Genomic DNA, 26,411 nt, shown 5'->3' with positions numbered 1-26,411 from the left:
CACAACTTTGGTATGAATTTAACAGAACATTATGCCAATGACAAACAAGCAGTTATCTTTACGAAGTATATTGCAGAAACAATTAGAATTAATGTCAGATCACGTCTGCACACTTCATTATTCCTTGGCATTATGACTGACGGCTCAACAGACACTGCCAACATTGAGCAGGAGATAGTCTATGTAAGATACTTGGACAGTGACTGTTACCCAGTAACCCACTTCCTGTGTCTGAAGTCAGTTGAGAAGGCTGATTCTGAACACTTGTTACAGGCACTTAGTTCAGGTAAAGGTTTCTTAATTACCTGGGATGAGAATTTTCTGGATTTATCCTGAATTTCTAATTAAGAAAAATTAAAATGGACAATATTTCATGTACATTTGTGTTTTAATTCAGGTTTACATAGTCATTCCATTATTAATATACATCAGTGAAAACTCAAGCATTTTTCAATTGATGTAAACCAAGAAGAACCATGCATTTACCACTGACATATTGGAGCTTAACCTAACACAACTAGCGAAAAAATAATGGAGCAATTGAATTTTCCAAAGTCCAAATTTACATTTTGTTTTGTTTTGTTTACAGAAAGTAACTAATATTGGGTACTAATTTTTAGTACTGGCAGCATTGTCCACATATAGCAACTTTCCAGACTGGCTTGAATCAATTGTATGCCTAACAGCTGATGGGGCAGCTGTCAATTTTGCACAAATAAAGAACTTGGTAACAGATTGAAGGTGGAAAAACCTTATTTGACAGGGATCCACTGTGTTAATCACAGATTGGAACTTGCAATTAAGAAGACCATCAAGGACATCCCTTACCTTGATAGTATCCAAACCTTTCTAGAAAACCTATGGAAGTTTTATGACAATATGTCACAGAACTGGGCTGACCTCAAAGAAGCTGGTAAAGCCAACAACATTGTTGTTAGAAAGCCAACAAAAGGGGCAGGAACTGGTGGGTGGCCTACAAAGAGCACACTCTAGAGTCAGTTTCTCATAACTGGCCAGCTTTAGCAGAGCATTTGTATCAAGTAAAGCTGCATGACAAAGGGGAACATGAACAGACAGCTGCAGGATTATACAGTACTTTGACAAGCCTTAAATTCATCCTATACATGGGCATACTTTTGGCAGTTCTGTCTGTTTTGACATCTCTTAGTCTCAAAATGCAAGACAATTCTGCTGCTGTGAACATTGTTTCTGACAAACTCGCTGTTTGCAAAGAGAAGCTGGGCAATCTGAATCATGTTGAGAGATCCCAGAAAATTGTTAAAGAGCTCACAACATGTGAACAAACTGGCAAGTGGTTACTTAGAGGAAAGGTGATTGTTATTAGTGGTCAAACAAGGGCCAGAGGCTCAAAAAGTGCCACAAAAAGAGACAGTTGCTCAATCCGTGGCTGAAGAAACTGCCATCTTCATAGGTAAAATTGTCACATATCTGAATGAGAGATTTGAAGAATTTGATAAGGATTTTATTGGTGTCTTTCAAATTTTTGAATCAAGCAACTGGTCTAAAAGCAAGGAAGCATTGTCATCTTATGGCCATAATGAACTCCAGACACTATTGGACCACTTTGGTGCTCTGCTAGAAGCTAAGGGTTTCAACATTGCAGCTGATATTTGCCAAGCTGACTTACACGAGACACTGCTCAAAGCCACAAGATTTGCCAAATCAGATGAGTCCCTGTCTAGTAGTGCAAGTTGATTGTGGGCTCACATGTCAAGTCAAATTATTGTTGAGTACAGTAAACCTTTCCCTGGATCAATATTGTTGGCCTTGGTATGCCTCATGCAGGTGATTTCTGTGTCATCTGCTGAACCAGAACGTGGATTTTCCCAGATGGAAGTTATTAAGGATGACTGGCAGTCCAAACTAATAAATGATTCTCTTAATGACTTGATGACAATAAAATTAGCTAAGAATAAGACCTGTGATCTTGCAAGCACAAAATTACTGTGCAAGTCTGTAGAATCCTGGTGGAAGGACAGTAAAAAACCAGACGATTTGTGAGTCCACATGGAACTCACACGTAGAGACAATAGAGATACTGAGTCTACATCAGCTGATGTCTTAGTGCTGGTTGACTAAATCTACCAGTTTGATTGATGTGTCATTTTTAATGGATACAAGGCTTGTTGCCACTTGCTTTGAAATAATGTTTCAGTGCCATAAATAAAATGATTCTGTTTCATATAATAATTGTCTCTATTTGATTTCTCGTTTTTGGTAATGTTCGGTGAAAATTTTGAGGTGTCCTGCTAAAATTTCAAATGTCCGTTAAGTTTCACTGTCCAGCAGGGCATGTGTCCTGCTGAAAATTTAGAATATTTCTACCCCTGTGAATGCATGTGTGCTACATCATTGTGACTTCTGCATTGTTAGCCAAGCACAACTGGAAGGTCAATATAATAATAATATATATATATATATATAAATGTTAAGAAATTTACACTAAAATCAAACAATCCCACAATTAATAAATACCAAGTAGCATTTCTATATATCTTAGAACGTTATTTCCCCAGACATTCCTAAATGTATGTGAATATTTCACACAACATATTCCGTAGACCCTGATTCTTGTTCAATTATTTGTTTTTAGTTAAGACAAGAGTAAATAATCTGTGAATTCATGCTGATTCATTTCCACATTCATGAATAACAACTATCAATTCTAAAATATAAATACACTTAGATTGTTGAATGTTGATTTAAATACTGAAACCTTTACCATTAAAACTCAAGAATGAATGCACCTGTTCTAAAAACAAATCTTCTTTACTATAAAAGGTAAAACTTGTAATAAAACAATACTTAATCAGAAAGTAAACTCAAAATGAAACAATTAAATAAAAAGTTAGTAATGGAATACATAAGATATTAGATCATCATAGTACTAATATTTTGATGCTACCATTCTTTACTGTCAATATATGGATTTCCTGAAATGACAGGTATAATATATTTTCTAATACATCTTTTATAATGTAATTGTTTTTGAAATTCATGGAAAGCTACACAATGTCTATATGTACTAGACATCTCTAATTTAGCAGTGTAAAATTAGATTGAATGCAGCTAGTCATCACCACACACTGCCAACTCGTGAGCTACTCTTTTATCAACGATATAGTGGGATTGACTGTCACATTATAATGCTCCCACAGCTAAAATGGCGAGCATATTTGGTGTGACAGGAATTCGAACCTGCAACTCTCAGATTATGAACTGAATGCCCTAACCACCAGGCCATTGTATTGTACATACTGCTGCATCTTTGCTGCCCTAACCACCAGGCCATTGTATTGTACATACTGCTGCATCTTTGCTCAGTACAGCACAAAGATGAAAAATAGGCCATTGTATTGTACATACTGCTGCATCTTTGCTGCCCTAACCACCAGGCCATTGTATTGTACATACTGCTGCATCTTTGCTGCCCTAACCACCAGGCCATTGTATTGTACATACTGCTGCATCTTTGCTCAGTACAGCACAAAGATGAAAAATAGGCCATTGTATTGTACATACTGCTGCATCTTTGCTGCCCTAACCACCAGGCCATTGTATTGTACATACTGCTGCATCTTTGCTCAGTACAGCACAAAGATGAAAAATAAGCTGTCAGTGCAATATTTACTGGAACTCAGTTTTTATCATAAGCAGCTTTCAGTGGCAATTTACCTATTAAATAGAGTTTCTTCATCATACACATCTATAGTTGGAATACTTTCAAGACAGTTGTTTCTCTCTAAAGATGGGACTGCACCTCTACAAAACCAGATACACCTCTCACAAACAATAGCTGCATTATAAACTTTGTGCATCCTTAGAGGACTTCCTGTTACCTATCTAAATAAAATATGAAACAAAAATCACACTAAATTTTATGTATTGTAAATCATTTAGATTTTGCTGCATCCAAAAAGTGCTTAATCTGATCAGAAAGTGAAGCAACTTTTAATACTTTTATTAAAACTAAAACAGTTATCTACTTATAAACTCATTATGTTAATTTTAGGTGGCAAACAAATTGTTTGAAAATATTACTTTGAGCCAGTTGGATATTATAATGAACCAAAGTATTTCATTAAATATTAAAGTTTCACACATTTAAATGCTCTGATCTGTTTTCGTTACTCTGTTTAATTTGTTATTTATTACAAAACTTTACATATCAGATGTGAAAGTATTGTTTTTATGAAACAATTGTGAAATGTTTTGAGTAATGGATATTTCAAATGTTCTTATTGCTTCAATATTTGGTTGTAGCAAAGAACATCATCCAGCTCTGGTGATTTCTTTTTCTGCTTTTTATTGAAGTGAATCCATCCAGAACCCAAATGTATCCTGCATGAGAAACTGATGCCATTTGCATTCTTTTATTTGGCATTGGTTTTTCTCCATTTCCTATTCATCTGTCTCAGGAGAGAATGTCTCAACAGAGACTATAAAAATTTTGGAAAATATGTGACGGAATAAAGCTAAGAAATTATAAACACACTTTTGTTTATTAAAATAGGTTCTTGAGAGATCTTATAAAGTTGAACTTTCTTCAGTACTCTATTATCGATATGAATACTAAAGTTTAGGTTACTTAATATTAGACTCTCGAAACCCTGAAATGGCCACACATGTATATGCATGCACACACATATTCTACACAAAGGTAAGTTTACAATGTTACGTAAATATAAACACATTATGAAGCACAATCCCTGTCACTTATTCTATACCACTCATTAATAAGAAGTCTACTTGTAAAAGTTGTTTTTGTAACAATCATTTCTCCATGAACTTTGTATATTTGCATCCTATCACCTAAGAAGGTAAATGTTCACTATAACTAAATCACTTTTGTAAACAAATATCAAAAATGTAACATTGTAAACAACAAAAGGAAGATGAACAATATTAAAGATTAAAAAAATAATAATTAATAAATTGAAAAATAAAAATGTTGTGAAGGTTATTTTGATAATGATAATGTCTTCCACTACTGAACACCATTTCATTAAAACACTTCACACACACACACACACATTTTTAAATCACCCCATTCATTGACATAAGTCAAATATGTGTCAGTTAAGTGTTTATTCTTTATACATGTAGTGGTGTAATCATATCATTGACAGTCCATGAAACAATGGTTACAAGCATGAAAATTTATAAAAAAAGACATGATAAAAGGAGTTCACCCCAAAAACTGTTTCTTTGATGTTGCTCAAAGATATTTGTCATTAGTCTATAAACAATAACAACTAAAATGAAATATATCTACTACTTAGTGAAATGTTAGCTACTATCTCCTTGTTATTTAGAGGAGGGGAAATGACTGAGCATTTTTGAAATATGCAGGAATGACCAGGCTGTGTTATTATCAAATGATTTCTTCAGTAGTACTCAGGATTCAGTTGTATTCAATAGCACCATGAGAATAAAATAAACTAACTTTAAAACTTCTTATTTTAGGGAGAAAATGGGTTTCAGTGTAGCTTAAAGATCAAACAATTAACACCTGGAAGTGTGTGATTAAATATGGTAATATGCATCTTGCCTTTTCTTCGTACTGAAGATAAATTAAAATTGGATGAGGGATTTGGAACTGTTTTTTTTTTTTTTTTGAAAGTAGAAGATTCTGGGAGTGAAGTACGTTCTCATAGTTGGGGGGTTGGTCCTAGGAGTTATTGAGAAGGAAAAAAATGTTTCTAAGCATGCCCACCTTAGTCTTGACTAGTACCTAGACAAAAGACATACACACCGTGTATGTTAAATAATAGAGTTAATAATACTAAAATACATTACTTACAAATCATTTGACAGTATAGTTGAATCTTCACAGGTGTTTTTTTTACATCTGTACCTTATGTTAAAGTTGCTCTGGAAAGCAATACTTATTATCATAGTTTTGTTATTAGGTACATCAGAAATAGACCATCATATGACAATGACAGTTGTGTGTTATAGTATGTCATCTTAACAAGAAAGATAAAAATACTTATAATCAGCTATTTTTTCTGAAGGAAAAATCAAACGGATACATTCACACATGTATCATATATACACAAACATAAATATAATATATAGTTTACTACAAATTAATATCATTGCCAACATTTGGCTTATAAAATGATGTAAAAGATGACATTACACTTAATTTTTGTTTTTAATTTTGATGTCTTATATCTTAATAACAGAAAACATAGAATATGCAAATATATTTCATAAACTTTTTTTTATTATACTTATTTCTCCTGGAATTGTTTAATAAAATAAAATTTTGCTTTCATATTAAAACCAACTTATAATCAAATTCATTTGTTAAGCTACAACCATAAGTTGGCACATACACCTGCATAGTGGGTATTTACAATTTTTCTTGAATATTTTATTCATTTAAGAAGATATTTATTTAAAAATAAGTATTCTAACAGAAAAAAAATGCTAAACTTTCTTCTTGTACAAATATCTTTTAAATCAAAGAAAATAAGCACTGAAACTTGAATGTAGTTTAAAATTTAAATTTGTGTTTAAAGCAATAACTGACCTTTCTATTAACTTAGAACAACCCTAAACTGTTTATTAGTTTCAAATAGTACCATATTAAAGCTATAAGAGGACATATAAATAATTAATATTGAAAATAAAGCGGCAACACAAATCTTAAAAATTATGTAATAAGATATTAATATTCTAATTTTTGAGAGCCATAATATCATTTTAAATCAATATGTTAAGTTTCCCATATCTTCCCACCCAAAAAACAACTCTGCACCTAAAGCACAGGCAGGTGTGTATACCTCCTTCAGTAATGTTAGTCTATAACTGACTTTGAGTGTACTACCTGTTACATTATATTGCACTAGACATAAACCAAAGTAATTATACTGTGTGTTTGAAAACTGTTTTTATATCTTTAAACATCTAATTTACATTTGTTATTAAGCACAAAGTTTAATACACAATGAACATTTTGTAATCTGATCACAAGTATTCAAACAAGATTTTTCAACATGAAAAGCCCTCAGATTTACTGCTTAGACAATAGAGTGAATTTAATACAAAAATATACATGATAATTTATAATTAGTCAAACTAAGTATACATGACCCATATTTAGCAGGACTGAGAATTATTGATAATCAATAATTACTATGATCATACATCCTTAATTATTTATATTTAGTATTACTGAGTAGGTATAAGGATTATTGCTTCTTTTACTATCTTTAACCTATTAATATGCACAAACTGTTTTATCTTTCCCATAGATCTCCTGGATCTCAAATTTAAGAGAACTATTTTGTTTTATGACTCCAAATAGCCCTTTCCATGATCTTGCCACCTTTTTAGTGTTTCTCTTCTTAATTAATTAATATATTCAAATTATTTTTATCTATGTTTTTTACACCTGCTGCTTATGACGTTACAAAATTGCGTATAATTACAGAGCAATTTACTAGTGGATACATTGCTGTTGACAGAAGTCCCTGCATATTGAGTTTTTTTACAGGACTGAACAAGGTGGCTATGTTTTCGATACATGTAAATTATTTAATCCACTGTAATCACAAGTTCAACTAACTTCTTCAACTAACACTTAAACTCATGTTACTTCACCAGTTACTAAACTATATAACCACACAATTATAAGAGATAGCTAGGTGTAGTGATTACAAAATATTATTAAGTTAACCATCATAGTCAAATGTCTTTCTTATACAGTTGTTACTCTTAAATTTTTTTAAAATATTATTATACATAGGAGAATCAGATCATTCGTTTGTCAGCTTACGTCCCTGAAAATAAGTTACACAGTTAAAAGTTACGAGGTTTATTGTCTCAAGAATATAAACAGAATGCTTCGTAGATCGTCGGATAACCGTCAAACGGTAGTGTCAGTAAAAACGTACGACATACGTATTGTTTTTGTTTTGTTTAATTTCGCGCATAACTACACGAGAGCTATCTGCGCTAGTCGTCCCTAGTTTAGCAATGTAAGACTAGAGGGAAGGCAGCTGGTCATCACCACTAAACGCCAGCTCTTGGGCTACTCTTTTACCTATGAATAGGGGGATTGACCGTTACATTATAACGCCCCCACGGCTAAAAGGGCGAGCATGTCTGGTGTGACGAGGATTCGAACTCGCGATCCTCGGATTACGAGTCGAGTGCCTTATCCACCTGGCCGCACTGGGCCTGCGTATTGTTATTAGTATAAGAAGTACAGTACATTGCGCATTTATTTGTATATCTCTGTGATATCAATTTTTACAGATGATAATTTAGATACACGACTTATGAGATTGCTATGCTCTATGCGGTATAACAGTCTCTTTCAGGTAAGACTTGCAACAGATTATTGTACGATTAAAATAAAGTACTGTTTTTTTTTTAAAACAACGTATTATTAGTAACAAACATGTTATAAAAATCGTAAAATAGTTATTGATAAGTCTTAACTGTGATAGACATTTTACACAGCCGTAAATCTGAATAACAATTCTATTAAATTAGCGCACGTCTTAACTAATAAAAGGCTACCGCAGAGTCAAGGTTTTGTTATGTTGTGACCTGTCTTATACTTATATATATATATCATACTTTTCATAATTAAATTAAAGTTGTCGAAAAACTAAACTAATTATACATCTCATTTATCCGACTTTACTGAAACAAGCTGTACGTTAATACACTGGCATATCATTGCATGTGTCAGTAGTGAATTCTCAAGCGCACAGAAAGAATCCTTCTATGTTTGAGCTGTTTGACTTGTAATCCGCTGGTCACAGGATCGAAACCCGCCAACAAACCCGATAACATTGTCATTACAACCAATCCCACTATTAACTGGTAAAGAGTAGACTAAAATTTGGCGGTAGCGATATTGACTCGCTGTCTGTCTTCTTATCTGTCACTTCAAAATTAGGGACGGCTAGCGCAGATAGCCTTCGAGTGGCTTTGCTAGAAATTCAGCAAACAAACGATGCAACTTCTTCCGGAAGCAAAGAACAAATTACAACAGAACATTTAAGACAGCAATAGGCTATGAAACAATACTTCAGTCCAATCTGGAACAATGTTCTAGATCGTCAGAATTAGCACAAACAACAGTGTAGAGAGTAATTCCAAGATAGTTAGAACATCGTTCTTAAAAACTGAGATTGGCCTCAATATCTGATACGCACAATAATAATAATTTAATTATAGAAAAAGGTGGGCTTTGTCACTATTTATTGCAATACAAATATTTAATACAATTTGTCCTGTTAGTTACAGTTATGAATGAGTCCGTTCTTTGGCCTTTACTCATTGTAACGTAAATGTTGAAAATAGTATATCCTGATAATGGTTTAATTATTTTTCAAATTTTAAAGAACCTGATATAAAAAAGTTTCATATGTCTTGGCTTGCAGTGATAAACAATGGTCAAGTAACCTCTGATGACACATCCAAAAATAAAACGCTCCCTAGTAGTCAGTGGTAAGTCTACAGTCTCACGACGCTAAAATTCGGCTTTCGATACATGTGGTGAGCAGAACTCTGATAGCCTTAACGACAACCAAATATCTATATAACTAATACTCGTGATTAGCTAAAACAAAATTATCAGAAAAAAAAAAAACACGTTAAGATATATTTTACTGTCGATCTATTAATACTATATATTTTGTCGTCAGTATAGTTTAATTATTTATAATACTGCAATGGAGGACTTAGCATGGCCTGATGGTTAAGGCACTCGACTCGCAATCTATTGTGTTTTCGGTGAGTGGTGTTGACTAACTGACTGCCTTTCCTTTAGCCCATCTCAGCAGATAGCCCGATGTCGCTTTGCCATAACAAAACACACACTCTAGTCTTGAAAATTAGTGACACCTAATGCAGAAAGTCTTCTAGTAGCCTTGCGTGAATTTCAGCAAACAAACACTGTAAAGGTATAAATTGTTTCATAACTGTTCTTGTCCTTGATTTTGAGCTGAGGGTAGGTAACTAGTCACTCGTATCCACTGCCAATTCTGACTGAATAGTGGGGATTCGAACCTCACACTTGTAGTCCTATGGCACCAGCTTGCGGATAGTGTTTTGGTAAAAACGAGTCGCAAACCATAAACCTCAGCTTTACAGTCGAGCCATTATAGCCATGAGGCCCACTAGCGTAAATGGAAACTATTATGGTATTACCATAATTCATCTAATAATAAATAACAATACCAAATATTAGTATTTTGATTGAATTATAAACATTTTACAGTTTCAAATTTTATAATTTTCAAGTATATGTTAAGTAAAATTGTAAATGACAAAAATCAAATACTGAGACGAAGAAAAGCAGAGCATAAGTAAAAACAGTTATTGATTATTTAAATAATAATAATTTTCTAGAAACACGCCAGGGCACCACCACTAACCTCGTGGTTTTCCTTTACTAGTGTCAATATTCAGAAAATTTTGGCACAAAAAGACACTAACATTATATTGAATTTGCGCAATTTTTATTATAACAAACTGTTTTTCATTATTTATTGTTATCATTCTAAACGATATTTTTTATCAAAATTTTGCCAAACAAAACATTACGACAAAACATGCATAGGTGAATTAATGAGAACAATAATATATACTGTTAAAATAAAAAATAACATAATAACATAATATTCTTAATCTAATTATGGTATGGTTTGACATAAATAAATGTGATGGAGAATTACACATCACCATCTTAACCCAGTTCATACAGTAACAGTTGTTGGTAGGAAAGTCAGTAGGCTCATAACGTTACAAATCGGGTTTCGATGCCTACAGTGAACATCGTGTAGTTTATTGCTTTACAACAAACATTATTTTTCATATATATTTTTAAAGAAACAGCGTTTCAACCAATAATATGTCCGTCACACACCAGCTGATGTGCAGAACCCTGATACTGGGTGAAAAGCCTCGTCGGCACTGGACAGAGCAGATATAGAGTGGTTGACGTGTTATTATACTTTCTTATTTACTTTCACTCAAAATCTTTAATTGATAATAATAAAATCATAATCAAAATAATAAAATAAAATAAAATAAAAACAACTTAAACTCTGAGAGCTAATAATAATAATTATGTGTTTGTCTCTTTAGTTTGATTTTTTCAGCAAAAAGCTGAAGAATGGATTACCTGCGTTAATTCTGACTATCTCGTAGATTGAAGCCTAAATTTTACGTTATAAGTTTGCCATTGAGCCACAAGGCGAAGGTTACTAATATTGGCCCCGCATAGCCAGGTGGTTAAGGCACTCGACTCGTAACCCGAGAGTCGCGGGTTCAAATTCCGGTCGCATCAAACATGCTCGCCTTCTTAACCGTGGGGGCGTTACAATGTACGGCCAATCCCATTTTTCATTGGTAAAAGAGTAGCCCAATAGTTGGTGGTAGGTGGTGATGGCTAGTTGATTTCTCTCTAGTCTTACGCCGTTAAATTAGGGACGGCTAGCGCAGAAAGCCCTCGTGTAGATTTGCGCGAAATTCAAAACAAACAAAAAATATAATAAAAGTAAATAATAGATTGCGAATTACGCCTATGCATTATTAGAAACTGATAAAATTCCCAAAATAACATCCAAGAAAGCTTTGAAGCTCATATGTATGTTTGTTTTTGAATTTCGCACAAAACTACACGAGGGCTATCTGTGCTAGCCATCCCTAATTTAGCAATGTAAGACTAGAGGGAAGGCAGCTAGTCATCACCACCCACCGCCAACTCTTGGGCTACTCTTTTACCAACGACAGTGGGATTGACCGTCACATTATAATGCCCCCACAGCTGAAAGGGCGAGCATGTTTGGCGCGACGGGGATGCGAACCCGCGACCTTCAGATTAGGAGTCGCACGCCTTAACACGCTTGGCCATGCCAGGCCCATCATATGTATAAAACATATTAAAATGTTATGTGAATCCCCATGATATGTAACGTGAATAAATTTTATCATTCTGTGATCTTCAGGTATCTTATAATTTTATTAAGAACATGTTTTGATATTACTAAGTTTTGTGCGCACGCACACACAAGGATACTCGCTTACGTATAATTTGTAAACCTCTAGACTGTCCTCAGAAAGAGTCAAATGTTGAATATCTTACGATGGAAAATATTGGTTATTCAAGTGGATCACGTGATAACGAAGCGATAAAGGTCGAACTTCTTTTTTTTTCTTCTTTTACAATATCAACAACCTATTTAAACGTTACGAGTTATTGTCATTCAACCATTCTGCACTATCAGTTTCTGTTACATCAGCCTCGTTGATTCTTACATTATGGCAGCTGGAACAAATATTCGACAGATACTAGGACTTGAGGATCTGGGGAAAAAGAAGGTATTGTCCGCTGCTCTACTAGCAGAATTTCTGGGAACAGCTATATTAGTACTTATTGGCTGTGGTTCCTGTATCACCGGCTGGGACCTAGACTATTCCCCCACTATTGTCCAGATCGCCCTAGCCTTCGGTGTGACTGTGGGAACAGTAGTACAATTTATCCGGCACGTCAGCGGAGGACACATTAACCCTGCTGTCACCATAGGATTTCTGGTCGCCAAGAAGATTTCCCTACTTCGAGCAATACTTTATGTGATAGTCCAGTGTTTGGGGGCAATAGTACGCGCTGGTTTGCTAAAGGGGCTCACACCTTCTAACTTACAAGGAAACTTAGGGGCTACAGTTGTGAACCAACACTTGAGCCCTGTCCAAGGCTTCGTCGTTGAGCTGTGCATCACTTTTGTCTTGGTGTTCACAGTATTTGCCTGTTGCGATGAAAACAGAGGTGACATTAAAGGATCTGCCCCTCTCGCAATCGGTTTGTCTGTAGCAACCTGTCACATGTTTGCAGTAAGTTTAACGATGTTATATTTTTTGTACTTACTCTTACTAATTATTCACATTATTCTGAGAAAAGGGTTTCTCTTTAACAGTATCTCAAGAATGTTTGTGATCAGTTTTAGATCGTCAAGACAGCGTTTGTCCGATTTTCATTTTTATGGGTAGGTCCTACAGAGGCTAAGTTTTTTTTGTTATGCAGATTTTTTAAAAAATTCGAAAATAAAAACATTATCCAAATAAGGCATTTTATGTGCATTTATGTTCTAAATGTAAATATTTGCCGTAATTTTATTTTTTGTCATTTATATCTCGCTAATTATATATTTGTTACAGTAAATAAACACAAGATGGCAGCAGCTGCAAACAATGGTATTACTTTTACCTTCTTAAAATTACGTTAATTTAAAATTTCTAATACTTTCGTACAGCAGACATTTATTTTGTAAATGATTTAGAATTTTAAGTTGTTCAGCCAAGACACGAAAACTCACTGGGATTTAAAAGAAAATTAATCCAAAAAGTTTATTTCTTTCTTAAATTTTGAGCACAGCTACTCAAGGGCTATCTACGCTAGCCGTCCATGATTTAGCAGTGTAAGACTAGAAGGAGAGCAACTAGTCATCACCCGCCCGCCATCTCTTGAGCTACTCTTTTACCAATGAATAGTGGGATTAACTGTCACGTGTTTTAGAATGACGGGGATTCGAACCCGCGATCCTCATATTCCGAGTCGAGCATCCAGATACTGTACCTCATATTATGGAGTGTTTTCTAATCCCCTTAACCTAAAACAAGAACAATAATAAAAACTTCAATTAAACTATTTGTTTCTTACAAAATAGTGCGGGTATTTCTATTCTTTATCAGCTTCTTCAGAAGTTCAAGTGCCCTTCTAGAAACATGTTTACGCACACACTGACCAGGTTAAGAATTAATTTAGATCAAACTTTTAAGTGGAGACATTTCTCTCTTCATTGAAGAACCTGTGTTCGAGAGAATATAGAGATAACTTATCAGTTTCATTCTTCTGGAAATCGTAATGTAAGAGTAGCAGTATCTTAAAATAATTACAATAATTAGGTTTAAACGTAAATCTTGGAAACAAAAAAGTAAATATAAGAGATCTAATAAAATAATAAAGTGGGCTAAATAAGACAGAAAAGTAAATCGCGAATGAACTTTATTACCTGGGTGTTAGAACAAAAATACGAACAGTAAGATTGACCATTACATTATAACCACCACCACCACCTATACGTCTCTTCTTAATTGAGTAGATGAAAGACAACGCAGAGCGTGCTTAACAACACATGACGATTTGAACTTTGGACAGTCCGTTCTGTTGTCATGTCTGACTCTCAGTTTACAAATTTTTGGTTATTTTAATCTGATGACCCAATTATGCACATTTTTGCTACTCATACACGTTGAAAATGAAACTGTGTTGATATAAAATAACATACAGGCTGTACCTATGTGGCCAAGAATTTAACGATAAGCAGTGGATTCAGGTTTAAACGTTTAAGGCCTTCTCCGTAATGCCAGCTGTAGTTCATTATAAAAGTGATGGCCACTGTTATTTTTGTTCACAGAACTGTATAAAAACCTCGTGGCAGTGGTTACTACTTGTAGGCTACCTTCTCTCTGTGGTCAGCAGTTAAAAATTAAGGATAGTTATACCTATGCATAATATAGTCTATATATATATGCATACATAAATACACGGGTTTTACATACATACATACATATATATAGTAAATAAATCTATAGTAAATATATAGTATAAATGCATGTGGTATTACTTGAGGGCATTCTTGTGTTGCTCCAGAAACAGGGTGATAAGTTGCTGTTGAAGTTCCACAACAACAATCTGTCAGGCCGAGAAGAAACCAAAGTCAACCACAGCCCAATACTTCGTGTACAAAACCTGTTTACAAGAAACGTGGCCACAGGCAAGTTATATTTGCAGAGTGTGTTTCTTTTTATAAAATATGCAGATCATTTAGAGACAAAAATTACAAATGTAGATAACTTGTGCTCTTAGATTTGTATGAAGGGAAATAAATATTAAGAAATAAAATATATTGAGAAGATATTATAAAGAAATTAATTGTAATGAAACTGTATCAATAAGCTTCAATGCTCCAACTTTTTTTATCATGTAGTTAATATATTAAAAAAAAATACTGTCCATCTTTATCTTCTGAAAAAAGTTTTCTAGTCTTCTTGAAACTGTGAGAAGAATTTTGTTAAACTCCAGTTATTGTTAGATGTACAAACAAAAACAGTCAAGTATTTGTTGGAAAAAATATGCTTTGAAAATAATGGGCTGGCCAGCCAACATTTTTTTCTTTATTGTTACAAGTTTTTCTTGCATTTGACTGCTAATCTTAGTGAAAGATTTCTTAATTGACCATTTGAAAACTGTTGAAAATGTAATGTGTAAGGTATAGTGATTAAAAGTAATGTTTGTAGGGAGTGGAGAATTGAGAAAGGCCCATTATTTATCACTGGACTTGGAATGCTGAATTATTACCATTAGTTGAATATGTGGCAGGAAAAAATAAATTTAAAGAAAAACAGTAATTATATAGCCAAATATATTATAAGGAGTTTTAAAGGTTTAATTGTAGAGTTTATATTTCTGATAGTTTTGGAGATCACAAGATCCAATTGAAATGTAACTTTTTGTTCTCTTCATGTGTTTCATGTATATGTTAAGCATTCTCGTGTTTTTCCAAAATTGTAACATTCAACCTACGTTCCTATCTAATAATTGGTACTTGACCTTATGTAAAGTTATTAATAGTGTGTTTTTGTAAGGATTTAAAACAAAAGGAATTTTACTCTCTCAAATAATATTACTGTAAATCTACAGGTTGTATTTCATTTAGTATTTTATATTAATAAATATAGGATACTGTACTCTTGTATATTATCTCCTGTAAAACAATTTCATTGAAGTAGCATTTTGTATTACTGTATAATTCCTGTTTATAGCTATTATAACATACTAAAATTATTTTTGTATTTAGAAGTATATACCAAAGTATCTTTAATTCTGCTTGTATTAATAAAGGTATTTCAAGAAATGGTACTTGTAAATTGCATGGTAATATTTGATATATGAACTAGTTATAATAACTTGTCAAATTTTGATAGCAAAGGATTTTTTTCTTGTTTCTACATCTGAACAACATGCCATCTATGAGTTTGTGGCCACATCAGCTTCAGAAAGAAAAATGTAAGAACTGATCTTTATTTTTTGGCATGTGCAGTGTAAATAAAGAATATATTTAAACATAAGTTCTTTTTGTTATAACATGTTTTTACTTGATGTCTGTTATAGACTTATTGTTAACCAACAAATATGTAGCTGATAGATGATTTCCCTTTGAAAGGAAACTATTAAAAAAATTTTAAAGTTCTGATAAATGGTTGATATACAGAATAATGTTGTCTACTATAAGTGTGGTTATCTTCACCTTTACAAACAAAAAAACAAAGCACATAGTTGTTAATGTAAATTCGTATAGTTTCACTGGCCACTATTCAGTATTTAAGGTTATTTTATGTATATTATGACTTTTGAAATGTTATATTAAAATTAAACATTTTTCATTTAGTTTGAAGTAATTTTTGTATCTTGAATACCAGGTAATATAACTAAAGAATGTACAGTCCGATTTCTAAAGGTTTTAGTGATTATTTAGATGTACCATAAAAAAAAAATTATTTTGTGAACTTTAATCAAGTGTTAACATTCATCATACATGTACAGTTTCTACATTGTCTAAATATAAAATTGTCCCTTGGTTCTGTAACTGTGGCTGTCAAATATGAAAAATGTTGATGCATCAATTATCAGTTCCTTTTACAATCCTAAACACTTTGATCAAATCCCCCCTCTAATATTTTTGTTTTTCAATAAAAACAACTTTAAGGATCTTAATCTCTCCTCATATAACAACCCCTCCATCCCATTTTGGTGACCCTCCTCTAAACTCTTTCCTACAGTTGAATGTCTATCCTAAGGTAATGACCCCAAGATTGAACATAATACTTCAAATTATGGCATAACCATGAACTTGTACAATGAAATGTGTATTTTGCTTGTTATATCAGGTTGTGTTAATAAAATACTGTAGAATTTACTTACATAAAGCTTTATGTGGTCCTTCTTTTACTTCACTGTTAATAAAATTTATTTGTAATAGGTGGTTAAAGTATATCACAGAAGCCTCCGAAGCTCACAATCCAAGACATGGCCAATCAGCCAAAGCCCAGGATTCCTCCACATTGTTGTCTAAAAGAACAGAAGATATTTCAGAAGATTCTCTGACAAAAAACAAAGTGTAAGCTTTAAAATTAGCAGTTTGATATTATTTTTAGAACCATATGAACACCAAACTTTAAACTTTCATTATAACAGTTATTAAAGAAAACTTCTCTTTTTTTTATAAAGAGAAAGAGTAGTTGAGGTTTAAGGTAAAATTATTTACTAAATATTAATCAAACTGATTTATTTAGATTTAAATTTTAAGGATACTTTATTGATTGATTCTTCTTTTAGCAGAAAAACATAATCACTGCCGTACTGTGATTAAAATAGTTAATGGAAATGAGTCTTGTTTTTGAAGATTAAATATATAATGCTTTTTAAGTAGCATGAAAACCTTTAAGAAATGAAATATTCCTGTGTACAATGCATATTTCACTTAACCCTATTGCAATGGGTATCCTTTACTGTACATGACAAAAGATTTTAGTGTCTTATATTTAAAGTTTTACGAAGCTTATTTTATTTGTGTTATACCAATTAGTATAACATTTATCAAATAAAGTATTGTATAACGTTTTCTGAATCAATAATCATCAATTTTACTTAATATGCTGTTTATTCCTGTGAGAAAGTTAAAAACCAGCTTGTATGATTTTGTACCAACTCTTGTCACATAGTTAGAAAACCTGAAAAATTATAAGGGGAAATTGGCTACTTTTTGCATGTTGTTAGTCTATTTTCTTTGGTGCATTATTGAATTAAATAAAAATTATTTAGTGCATTACTACCATTGGTGTGGTGTGTGTTAAAGGGAGTGTTTAGTTTCATTGACAGTTGACAGCAAGAGAAAAGATGATTTGCTAAGTGCTTTATATCTTGTTTTCCATGGTTATTCTTTATTTATTATTATAAAAGTAAAGTATAGAATTAAGGATCTCTCTCTTTACATTAAGTTTAGATCAGGTAAAATAAATAATAATAATTTTATAAGCTACACATGCAAACAGCTTGTAGTAACTCATTGATAATGCAATTCAGTAGTTTAATGTGAACTGCACATTTCCAGAGTGATATGCAACTTATAATGGTGCAGGTAGTAGTTGGAGGCTTATTTCAATTTGGCAGGGGGGTTAAGAGGTCAGTCATATTGACTAACTTTATATGTAGTTAGGGTAGAGAAAATAACAGATAAAATGTAAAGTTTTACTAAAAATAAACATTTGAAATGTATTTAGGAGGTTTTAGAGATTAAACAAGTGAAACTTGATATTTTTGACATGAAAAACTATTTTAATTTAAACATGAAAATCACTTTGCACATGGACTGTTCAAAATAAATACCCTATATATTGATGGATTATATATTGAAATCATTATTTTAATTTATTGAAAGTACTTCATTCAAAATTATTTTTTGTACATTAAAGACACATTAACTGAAAGATTGCCAACGATATACACACTGTTTTGAAAATTAGAAGTATTAAATCTATAATGATATTAAATGATTACAAAGAGATCACATGGTTGGTTAAATTGCCCGAGCCAGTGTTGAGAGAATTAATAAGAAATTAACTCTCTGTCATAAACCTAGGATGCCTGTATCATTAGAATCTTCACATTCTGAAGTAAGCAATGGTGTGAAATCCACAGACACAGGAGAAACATGTGATAGCAGCTCACATAGTGTTCCTAACACTGAAATATATAGTCCCAAACTCCCACCAACAGAAAATCATCCACAGAAGGGTACTTCATCAGTCACACCACAGAAAGAAGCTCCTTCACCTTGTAGCTCAGTTGAAGATAGCCAAGAACAACAGAATCTTGAAAGAGTAAAATTTTTTCATGTTCCAGTCAAACCCCAGCTGATAGAACCATCGGAGATTAAAGTCAGCGAAAGTGTGGTTCTTCAAGTTGCAGAACCTGTACTTACTCCTATAGGTACAATTACCTTGTAGATCATTTATTTCATAAATCATTTTACTGTGTGCGTGATGTTTCCCCAGTTCATTTATATTTAAAAACAACAAAATCATGTACAAACAATGAACATACAGTTTTTTTTTGTTTTTTTTTAGGCAGATGTATTTCTAGACGACATTTTCAATTGATAAGACACTGTAGGCAAAGTAAAGACGTGTAGTTGGGCAATCTTTACTGTTTTTTGTTTTTTCAGAGTAAATCCAGTTGATTTTTCATAATGAAAACTATGTGTGTGTTTATCTTATTTAGAATTCGGGTACTGTTTACATGTTTAAACATTAACATTGTGTATTTTTATTACTAATAGATCTCACTGATTAACTTCATAATTGGCATTAAAAATAATTTGTTTTCGTCGTATTTTAAAATAGTTTATTTTGAGCATTATAAATTATTTAAATATTAATAAATGAATTGGAAAAATTTCCAAATGAAATTGATTTTACCCAGACTTGACTAGAATGATGTATGTACTAGTAGGTGGTTTTTAAAAGCTATGGAAGTAGTCTTAAAATATGCAGTATAAAGGAAGGGGTTATTGTTAATGTACAAACCTTATGTACTTTGTTATTCATCTTACTGGCAGCACTAGTATAAGAAAGACAATCTTGCCACTAAGTTTTGTAAATTCGTTTTTGTTTTCTCTATCGTTTGCGTGGAAAGATTCAACTTGGATTTCAGCCTAATATTAACATAAAGAATATAGTATAGATTTAAAAACTGGTTTATGAAGGCGAAGGGAAAGGCAGTACTGCCATGTACGAAGAGCAGTTTGGAATGAGAGAAAATTCTGTTATAAAATCAGCTCACATAAAAAAAAATGTATACCAACTGGCTAGTGTCTTTGAAAGTAAATGTTACATTGACTAAGGTAAATTTTTCTACTAAAATTGGAAGCTCTATTAGCTTTAACAGAATAGTGATAAAATTGGAGGTACAGGTTATTTTATTTCTTGTAGGATTTATTAACTTAACCATGGTCATGTTTTTAGGATATTGAAGAAAAACAACAAAAAACAAACTTGCATCACAAAAACTTGTACCAAAAAGTTTTAAAGTCCTCTTTTTGAAATTTAAATTTTTCCTATATAAGTGTACTTTTGAATACTAACTTTTCACCATATTATTTGTCCAATACTTGAGTGTATTACTTGTATCTTGTACAATAATGTTGTACTGCTAGAGTAAACTAATTTATAAAAAAAAAAAAATATTCGTGCATAAGTTTCATGTCCATCTTGCTGTACTATCAGTAGTGGTCAGGATTGTCTTGTTATTAGTTCATAAAGTTGGTCTGATCTTGTAATAATATATTCTTATATGTTTTGCAAAATTGATAAGAGGATTAGAACTAATTCGGTAGCAATTAGCACTTTTAAAAATTTTTACAAAATGTTTAAAACATTTTCAAGATACCAGCATATACCTCTAACAGCTTAGTAAAAATCGTGAACATAATTTGAACTAAATTAATTTCAACAGTTTAACTAATCTTGTTTAATTTAGAAATGTTACGTCGAAAAGATCAACAAATTGCAGAAGCTTTGACAGAAAAGCAAGAACTCATTTCCCAGATTTTTCAGATTCCAAGGAAAGAATTTCAGTATGTTGCTGAGGTATGATAGAATTCTATAATTTTTTTTCTTTTATAAATATAAAAACTTTTTTTTTGGATGTGTTATGCAAATGTTAAATAACATGGTTGTTTTAGATTCCAAGAAGTTATACTAACCAATGAATCAGCACACTTGTCTAAATCAGTATTAATTACTTTAATGTTACTGTGAAAGTTTAATGTATTTTATGTACCTGTGATATTCACAATTGTAAATGTCATTTTCTAAAATTTATTTAATCTGTTACTAATATGAGATTTACAATGTTTTACTGAGAATGAAACATTAAACTGAATTATTTTATTAAAGTTTGATTTTATAATGTTAATACTGATTTGCTGGGGTTTATGCTACATTAATCTGGATTTAATAGTTTTATGGAGAATATGTGCAATATTTGGTGGTAATTTATTTTGAATATGCTCTTTTGATGTATTTTGAAATCTTTAACATTTGTCTTTGTCTCTATGTAAGTGTATAAACAAAAAACAACAGTGTTTTAGAATAAGTCCATAACAAATCCTTACTCGTAAAAAAAATAAATTGAAACAATTAAAACTCTTATCCTTTGCTACCAAATTACAAAAGTAGCATACTGTAATGGGATTCTTGCTTATATGATGCTGGAAAAGCTTTATTACGTGATGTATAACCCATAACTTTGTGAAATGTTTTATCCTCTGTGCATGTAGATTTGCAATAGTGGTCATGATTGTTCTCATTTTGCCTTTGTTTCCCATCATGGGAAACCTTATTTTTCTCCATTCTAAGGGTGCAGATATGATGTCAGGAATAACTCACATGCAGATCTAATGTACTGGCGCCATCTATATAAATATAATAACACTGTCTGTTGTATGACTACGCAAATACTTCACAGGGTGTGGATGGATTTTCACCAAAACTGGTATGGAGGTTCATTAGGTCCATGGAGGGGGAATGCACAAAAATTTTCGGTTTTGTAGTTTGAGGTTTTATGAGTGTTTTTGTAGGTTTTTTAAACACTATTTCTCCTCTGTTGATGGATTTTCACCAAATTTGGCATGAAGGTTTGTTGGGTCCTTGAGGAGTTGCATGTAAACTTGGTTTCACTTTTTGTGTTTTGCTGTGTGTATGGGCATTTTGGTTTTTTTTTTTAAATTATATATAAAGGAAACAACTTTTCATTTCTTAAGATAACCTTTTCATCAATTGTGAATTTAAATAACTTTTGTCCAATGTGCGGGTACCTCAACTAGTAATTTTAATTTTACTTTTCTCTTTAAAAATTATAGCTCCATCATTGTTATGTAGTGCTGATTTTCTTACTTGTATACTGTTTACGCTATTTAGTGTTAGGCTATTCTTGTTATGCCTGTGTGTTTGTTTCAAAGGAAAAAGAATCATGGAGCTTTAAAGAATGCAGAAAAATGAAAGTTTAAATGATTTTTTTTTTATGTATGTGCGAACTTCACAACATAAATGTTACAAAATAACAGTCATAAGGTAAAAGTATTTTTGTATTAGAATTATTAAATTAAAGTTAGAACTATTATTTTTACATAAATTTGATATGCAAGTATGCACTTGACAACTAAGAGATGTGTACATGTCTTGGTAGCATCAAAGACTTGTGTAAATATTTTATCCAAGTGATATATTTGTTTTCATTTTTACATGCACGCACATGTGTATGTGTGTATAATATATATAATCTTTTTTTTTTCTTTTTAATGTGTATTCCAGATGGCAAGTGAACTTGATGGTCAAAAAGATTTGAAAGAACTAGTTCTAGCATCCATTTACCAAGATAACTTTATTTTAAGCATCTGAAAAATATTAACTTCTGTAATGACTTGTTAGATACTAATTTTGGTACTAACTTCAAACATACCATGATTTTTGGAAGTATTTGTTTTTGAGGTAGTTTTGATAAGAAAATTATTCTGTACTTTTGTTTCTGTTGTCATTTACAGTAGCACTGGAGTCTTTAACGCTGATGTAATAATATCTCGTATAAATTTCAGTGTTAAAACTGTGATAAGTAATTTGTTGTTACAGGTGTAATGCATGTAACTATATTTCAGCTAATCAACTTACTTCAGCATTAAATGAAGGCCTAAGAGTGTCTGAAGATGACATGTTTAATGCCTGCAGTGGAGAAGGTGAGTACTAGCTTTGAAAAACAACTTGATAGAAGTTTGTAATGAAATAGAATCTCTTGTTAATGTCAGAATATTTCAGCATTAATAGTTAAGCAAAGAAATTTTGTAAAGATATGACTATATAGTATTTTCTTTAGTTTAAGAAATACAAGTCTTTAATTGTGAAACAGTTTTTCACATATTCTTTTCCTGTCAAAAACAGCTATTTTCATTTGAGTCGCATGTTTTCTGATTGATCGCTATTCGATAAATGTAGCATGAGATTCTCCGTAATGAAATAAAGCAGCAAATGGACTAGATTACTAGTATGGTTGAGCAAAAACAACAAAGGCCACTCTTATAATAAAATAACATTTGTTGAGTCTTTGAGATTATCATTTTCCCATATATTTGAAAATGTATGTTTGGGTGTTTTTGTTATTGAATTACAAAATGCTGGTATAAAACTGTTTTTGTTTCCAAAATAAAGTTGATTTATAACTTTGTATTTGTTTTCATTATTACAGTTCTCTTTACACAAAAACAGGCTGGCTTAAACAATTTGTACTGTTACATTGTGAACGTAATTAAAAAGGAGAAAACAAATTGTATAATCCAACTTAAATGTTGTATTTACCTGTTTGCACAATCTGATAGTCCATTCAGATGAAGATCACTTATAAGGCTTAACATGGTTCTCAAATCTTATTGGTAAGGAAATATTAAATGTTCTCTTAATATTGTAGCTTGTTTGTTACTTATTTCATGATTTAATAATTCTGCTGCTTACAGTTGTGGGGGAAGAAAGCAATAACACTCATGCAGAAACTTCAGTTGTTGCAAGGAAGACAGGCCTGTTACTTAGTTTACCTTTTCCAAAATTAATGAATATATCGAGCACTATAAATAGACATTTGACTCAACTCTTGGTAAGTTGTATATTTTATAGAATTTATCTAATCATAAAATCATCCAATTTAACAATGGTAGTAAAAGCATAGAAAGATGGGTATTGTTTGTAGAGACGTTTTTTTAAAACATTCTTGTATGTTTAAGAAGTTGTGGATGTATTTAACCTATAACCAGATATCTGTTTTATGACTAACTACAATGTTTTATACCTGATTAAAACAATCTTCAAATAATATTTGAAGAGAGATTTTATTTTATTTAATGTGTTACTTTTTCAACAAACAAGGGAAATGGAAATAATTCGTTATAACAATTGCTGCTATTTCAAAAGATGAATTCATCATTTTCCAAAAAGAATCTGAATTTGTTCTATTGAATTATATTTATTATTTGACTAAGTATCAATTAATAAATGAATGTTTTAACTTAAAAACCAACAGATATAATTAAATTCTCTTTAGTTTCCTTTGAAAAAATAAGCACTGTAAAAATAAATAAAAAAGACAATTTATTAATTTCTTTTGTATATAGTTGTATAGCCAGTAAAAAAAAAACAAAAAAAACTGTCACAAAATAGATTTTAAGGACCCAAAGTATTGATCAGGTTTGTCCAGAAGTAAAATTGAAACCACAAGCTGGTCAAAAATTGTTTAAGTTAATTGAGAAAGTGAACACAATAATATAAAGAACAAGAAAAGTCTTAAACAGTTACAGTTTCAGAAAAAAACATTATAATTTTCTGCTTTTTGTTTCTTTTTTTGAATTTGTGTACTTGTACTTGTATATTGTAAGTCATATTTTACTTTCTAATTTTCTGATAAATCTATCTTTGTTTAACTAATATACTGAAGTTCATTTAACTCTTATTTCTCTTCCTATCATATAGTTGTATGTCTCAGAGAGGGAAGAAGAAAGACTGCGGATGCATGACGAACGAACTTCATACTTCAAGAAAGCAGCTTCATTTTCTTCATGAAAGTCATCGCCTTTGTCACAGATTGCACCCTTCTCCTAGCAACTTGAAAGACATTCAATCTCGACCAAATAGCTACATCTCTGTAGCTTCATCAGTATCGGAAGGACCAATAGACTTCGTAGATGAAAGTGAAGAAACAACAGGTTTTGTAATAACATTCACATTTCATAGAATGATACTTACACAGCATGTCAGCCACTGTTTCTTATTGTATATTGATTCTTCTTTATATTATAAATCAGAATGAGACAAGGGTTTCAAAGTATAATTTTACTTCATAGCCACAGTAACAGATGAAAACCTCAAGGAGTCTGGAGATGAGGAAAATGAGTCAGAAGAAGAACATCAGGACTGTGATCTTGAAGGTGAAGACATTGGTGATATCGGGCAAGTTGAAGATGAGGGATACAAAGACACTGAACACCTTTTGTATGAAAAGAAAGGAAAACAAGAATATCTTGGGACTGAAGGAAAAGCCAAACTGGAATTTTCTGTTGAAAATTATACAGAAAAAGATGTAGAACATGTTGAACCCTTTGAAGAAATTGTGCATCCTGAGGAGAAACTAGCAGAAATCTCTGAGAAAGGATTCTTAAAATTGAATAAAGATAAAATACAGCCCAGAGAAGAATTGAGCAAAGATTGTGATAAACAAGCTTTGTATAGTAAAGAATGTAATAATGGAATCTGAGTCAGAGATTGGTAGTAAAGCAGTAACTGAGGAAGATTTGAGCAGTGTAAAAGAAATGGAACCATACAACTTGGAGGAAGAAGAAGATAACAAAGAACAAAGATTGTGTGAAGAAGATGAAGAAACCAAATCTGAGACTGAAGAACGCTTGCAAATATTAAATAGCAAAAAATTTTTAATACAGGAAAAAAATACAAATGTTTTTATACTTTATAAATAATCATTATAAATATTTTTGTCCAAAATATTCAAGGGCCATGTACATAACTTGTAAGAAATTGTGATGAAAAATTTTCTCTTTGAAGTGATTCTTAAATGATTATTTTTCGTTGTTTATTGTAATATTTGAAAAGTAGTGGGGGGGTATAAATTATTAGTTATTATTGGACTGTGTTATTAAACATGTTTTTGAAGGTGGAAAAAAATCTTTCATTATAGACAAGATTACCTGTTTAGCTAAGTTGAAGAAATCTTATGAAAGTGAGATCTATTTGCTCTGAAGTTTTACATTGGTATCTATAAGTGGTTGAGATTACGATGGTATAAATTCAAGCTGGGATCATAACTTGAATTGTAAATATATATTAATACAAAAATTTTTTGAAAACGAAATCATTATGCACTTAATTTAAAATGTTTCAATAAATGTAAAATTCATTTTGTTAATAACTTGGTTTGGTTTTTGTTTCCTTTTTTAAACCCGAAGCTTAGTTTAGTGAATGGGATGCTAGGAATAGTACAGCGGTATGTCTCCGGATTTATAACGCTAAAATCAGGGGTTCGATTCCCCTCGGTGGGCTGCGCAGATAGCCCTTTGTGGCTTTGCTGTAAGAAAAACACACACACACACACACACCTACACATACTGATTAATAAATAAATATGTCTTGGATCATAGCAAAGGAGCCTGAAAGCAATGTTCGAAAAAATATTTGAGTTTCGACAAAAA

The 26,411-nt window shown here is 31.9% G+C and overlaps 3 protein-coding genes across 5 annotated transcripts in view; all 3 read left to right on the top strand.

The window, feature by feature from the left end:
• Window positions 1-12,227: 12,227 nt before the first annotated feature.
• Window positions 12,228-26,411, top strand: part of LOC143257907 (aquaporin AQPAe.a-like) — a 75,358-nt gene continuing 61,174 nt past the window's right edge. The window contains exons 1-2 of one of the 2 annotated variants that reach the window (XM_076516945.1): window positions 12,228-12,885; window positions 14,705-14,993. In XM_076516945.1, coding sequence (XP_076373060.1) covers window positions 12,316-12,885; window positions 14,705-14,920 — 786 coding nt within the window. In that variant the 5' untranslated portion in view covers window positions 12,228-12,315 and the 3' untranslated portion in view covers window positions 14,921-14,993. Of the gene's footprint in view, window positions 12,886-14,704; window positions 14,994-26,411 lie in introns of those variants that run through there. The other variant, XM_076516946.1, reaches the window with a different exon arrangement.
• LOC143257908 (uncharacterized) overlaps window positions 15,825-26,411 on the top strand; it is a 47,031-nt gene continuing 36,444 nt past the window's right edge. The window contains exons 1-4 of one of the 2 annotated variants that reach the window (XM_076516947.1): window positions 15,825-16,120; window positions 17,094-17,231; window positions 18,753-19,102; window positions 20,651-20,789. In XM_076516947.1, the coding sequence (XP_076373062.1) occupies window positions 16,119-16,120; window positions 17,094-17,231; window positions 18,753-19,102; window positions 20,651-20,766 (606 nt within the window). In that variant the 5' untranslated portion in view covers window positions 15,825-16,118 and the 3' untranslated portion in view covers window positions 20,767-20,789. Of the gene's footprint in view, window positions 16,121-17,093; window positions 17,232-18,752; window positions 19,103-20,650; window positions 20,790-26,411 lie in introns of those variants that run through there. The other variant, XM_076516948.1, reaches the window with a different exon arrangement.
• Window positions 22,759-26,151, top strand: LOC143255088 (uncharacterized). The gene is made up of 4 exons (XM_076510196.1): window positions 22,759-22,904; window positions 23,676-23,812; window positions 24,682-24,914; window positions 25,053-26,151. The coding sequence occupies exons 3-4, from the start codon at window positions 24,686-24,688 to the stop codon at window positions 25,460-25,462; spliced, it is 639 nt and encodes a 212-aa protein (XP_076366311.1). The 5' UTR covers window positions 22,759-22,904; window positions 23,676-23,812; window positions 24,682-24,685; the 3' UTR covers window positions 25,463-26,151.

This window comes from Tachypleus tridentatus, chromosome 7 (genome assembly GCF_004210375.1).
Source record: "Tachypleus tridentatus isolate NWPU-2018 chromosome 7, ASM421037v1, whole genome shotgun sequence".
NCBI lineage: Eukaryota > Metazoa > Arthropoda > Merostomata > Xiphosura > Limulidae > Tachypleus > Tachypleus tridentatus.
The sequence above is the reverse complement of the archived record's forward strand: the minus strand, read 5'-3'. Positions and strand labels throughout refer to the sequence as shown.

Excerpts from the sequence above, each read along its gene's own strand:
- LOC143255088 (XM_076510196.1), top strand. The coding sequence starts at position 24,686 with ATGTCTCAGAGAGGGAAGAAGAAAGACTGCGGATGCATGACGAACGAA. Across the intron at positions 24,915-25,052 it reads TGAAAGTGAAGAAACAACAG|CCACAGTAACAGATGAAAAC; the intron begins GTTTTGTAATAA and ends TTTACTTCATAG.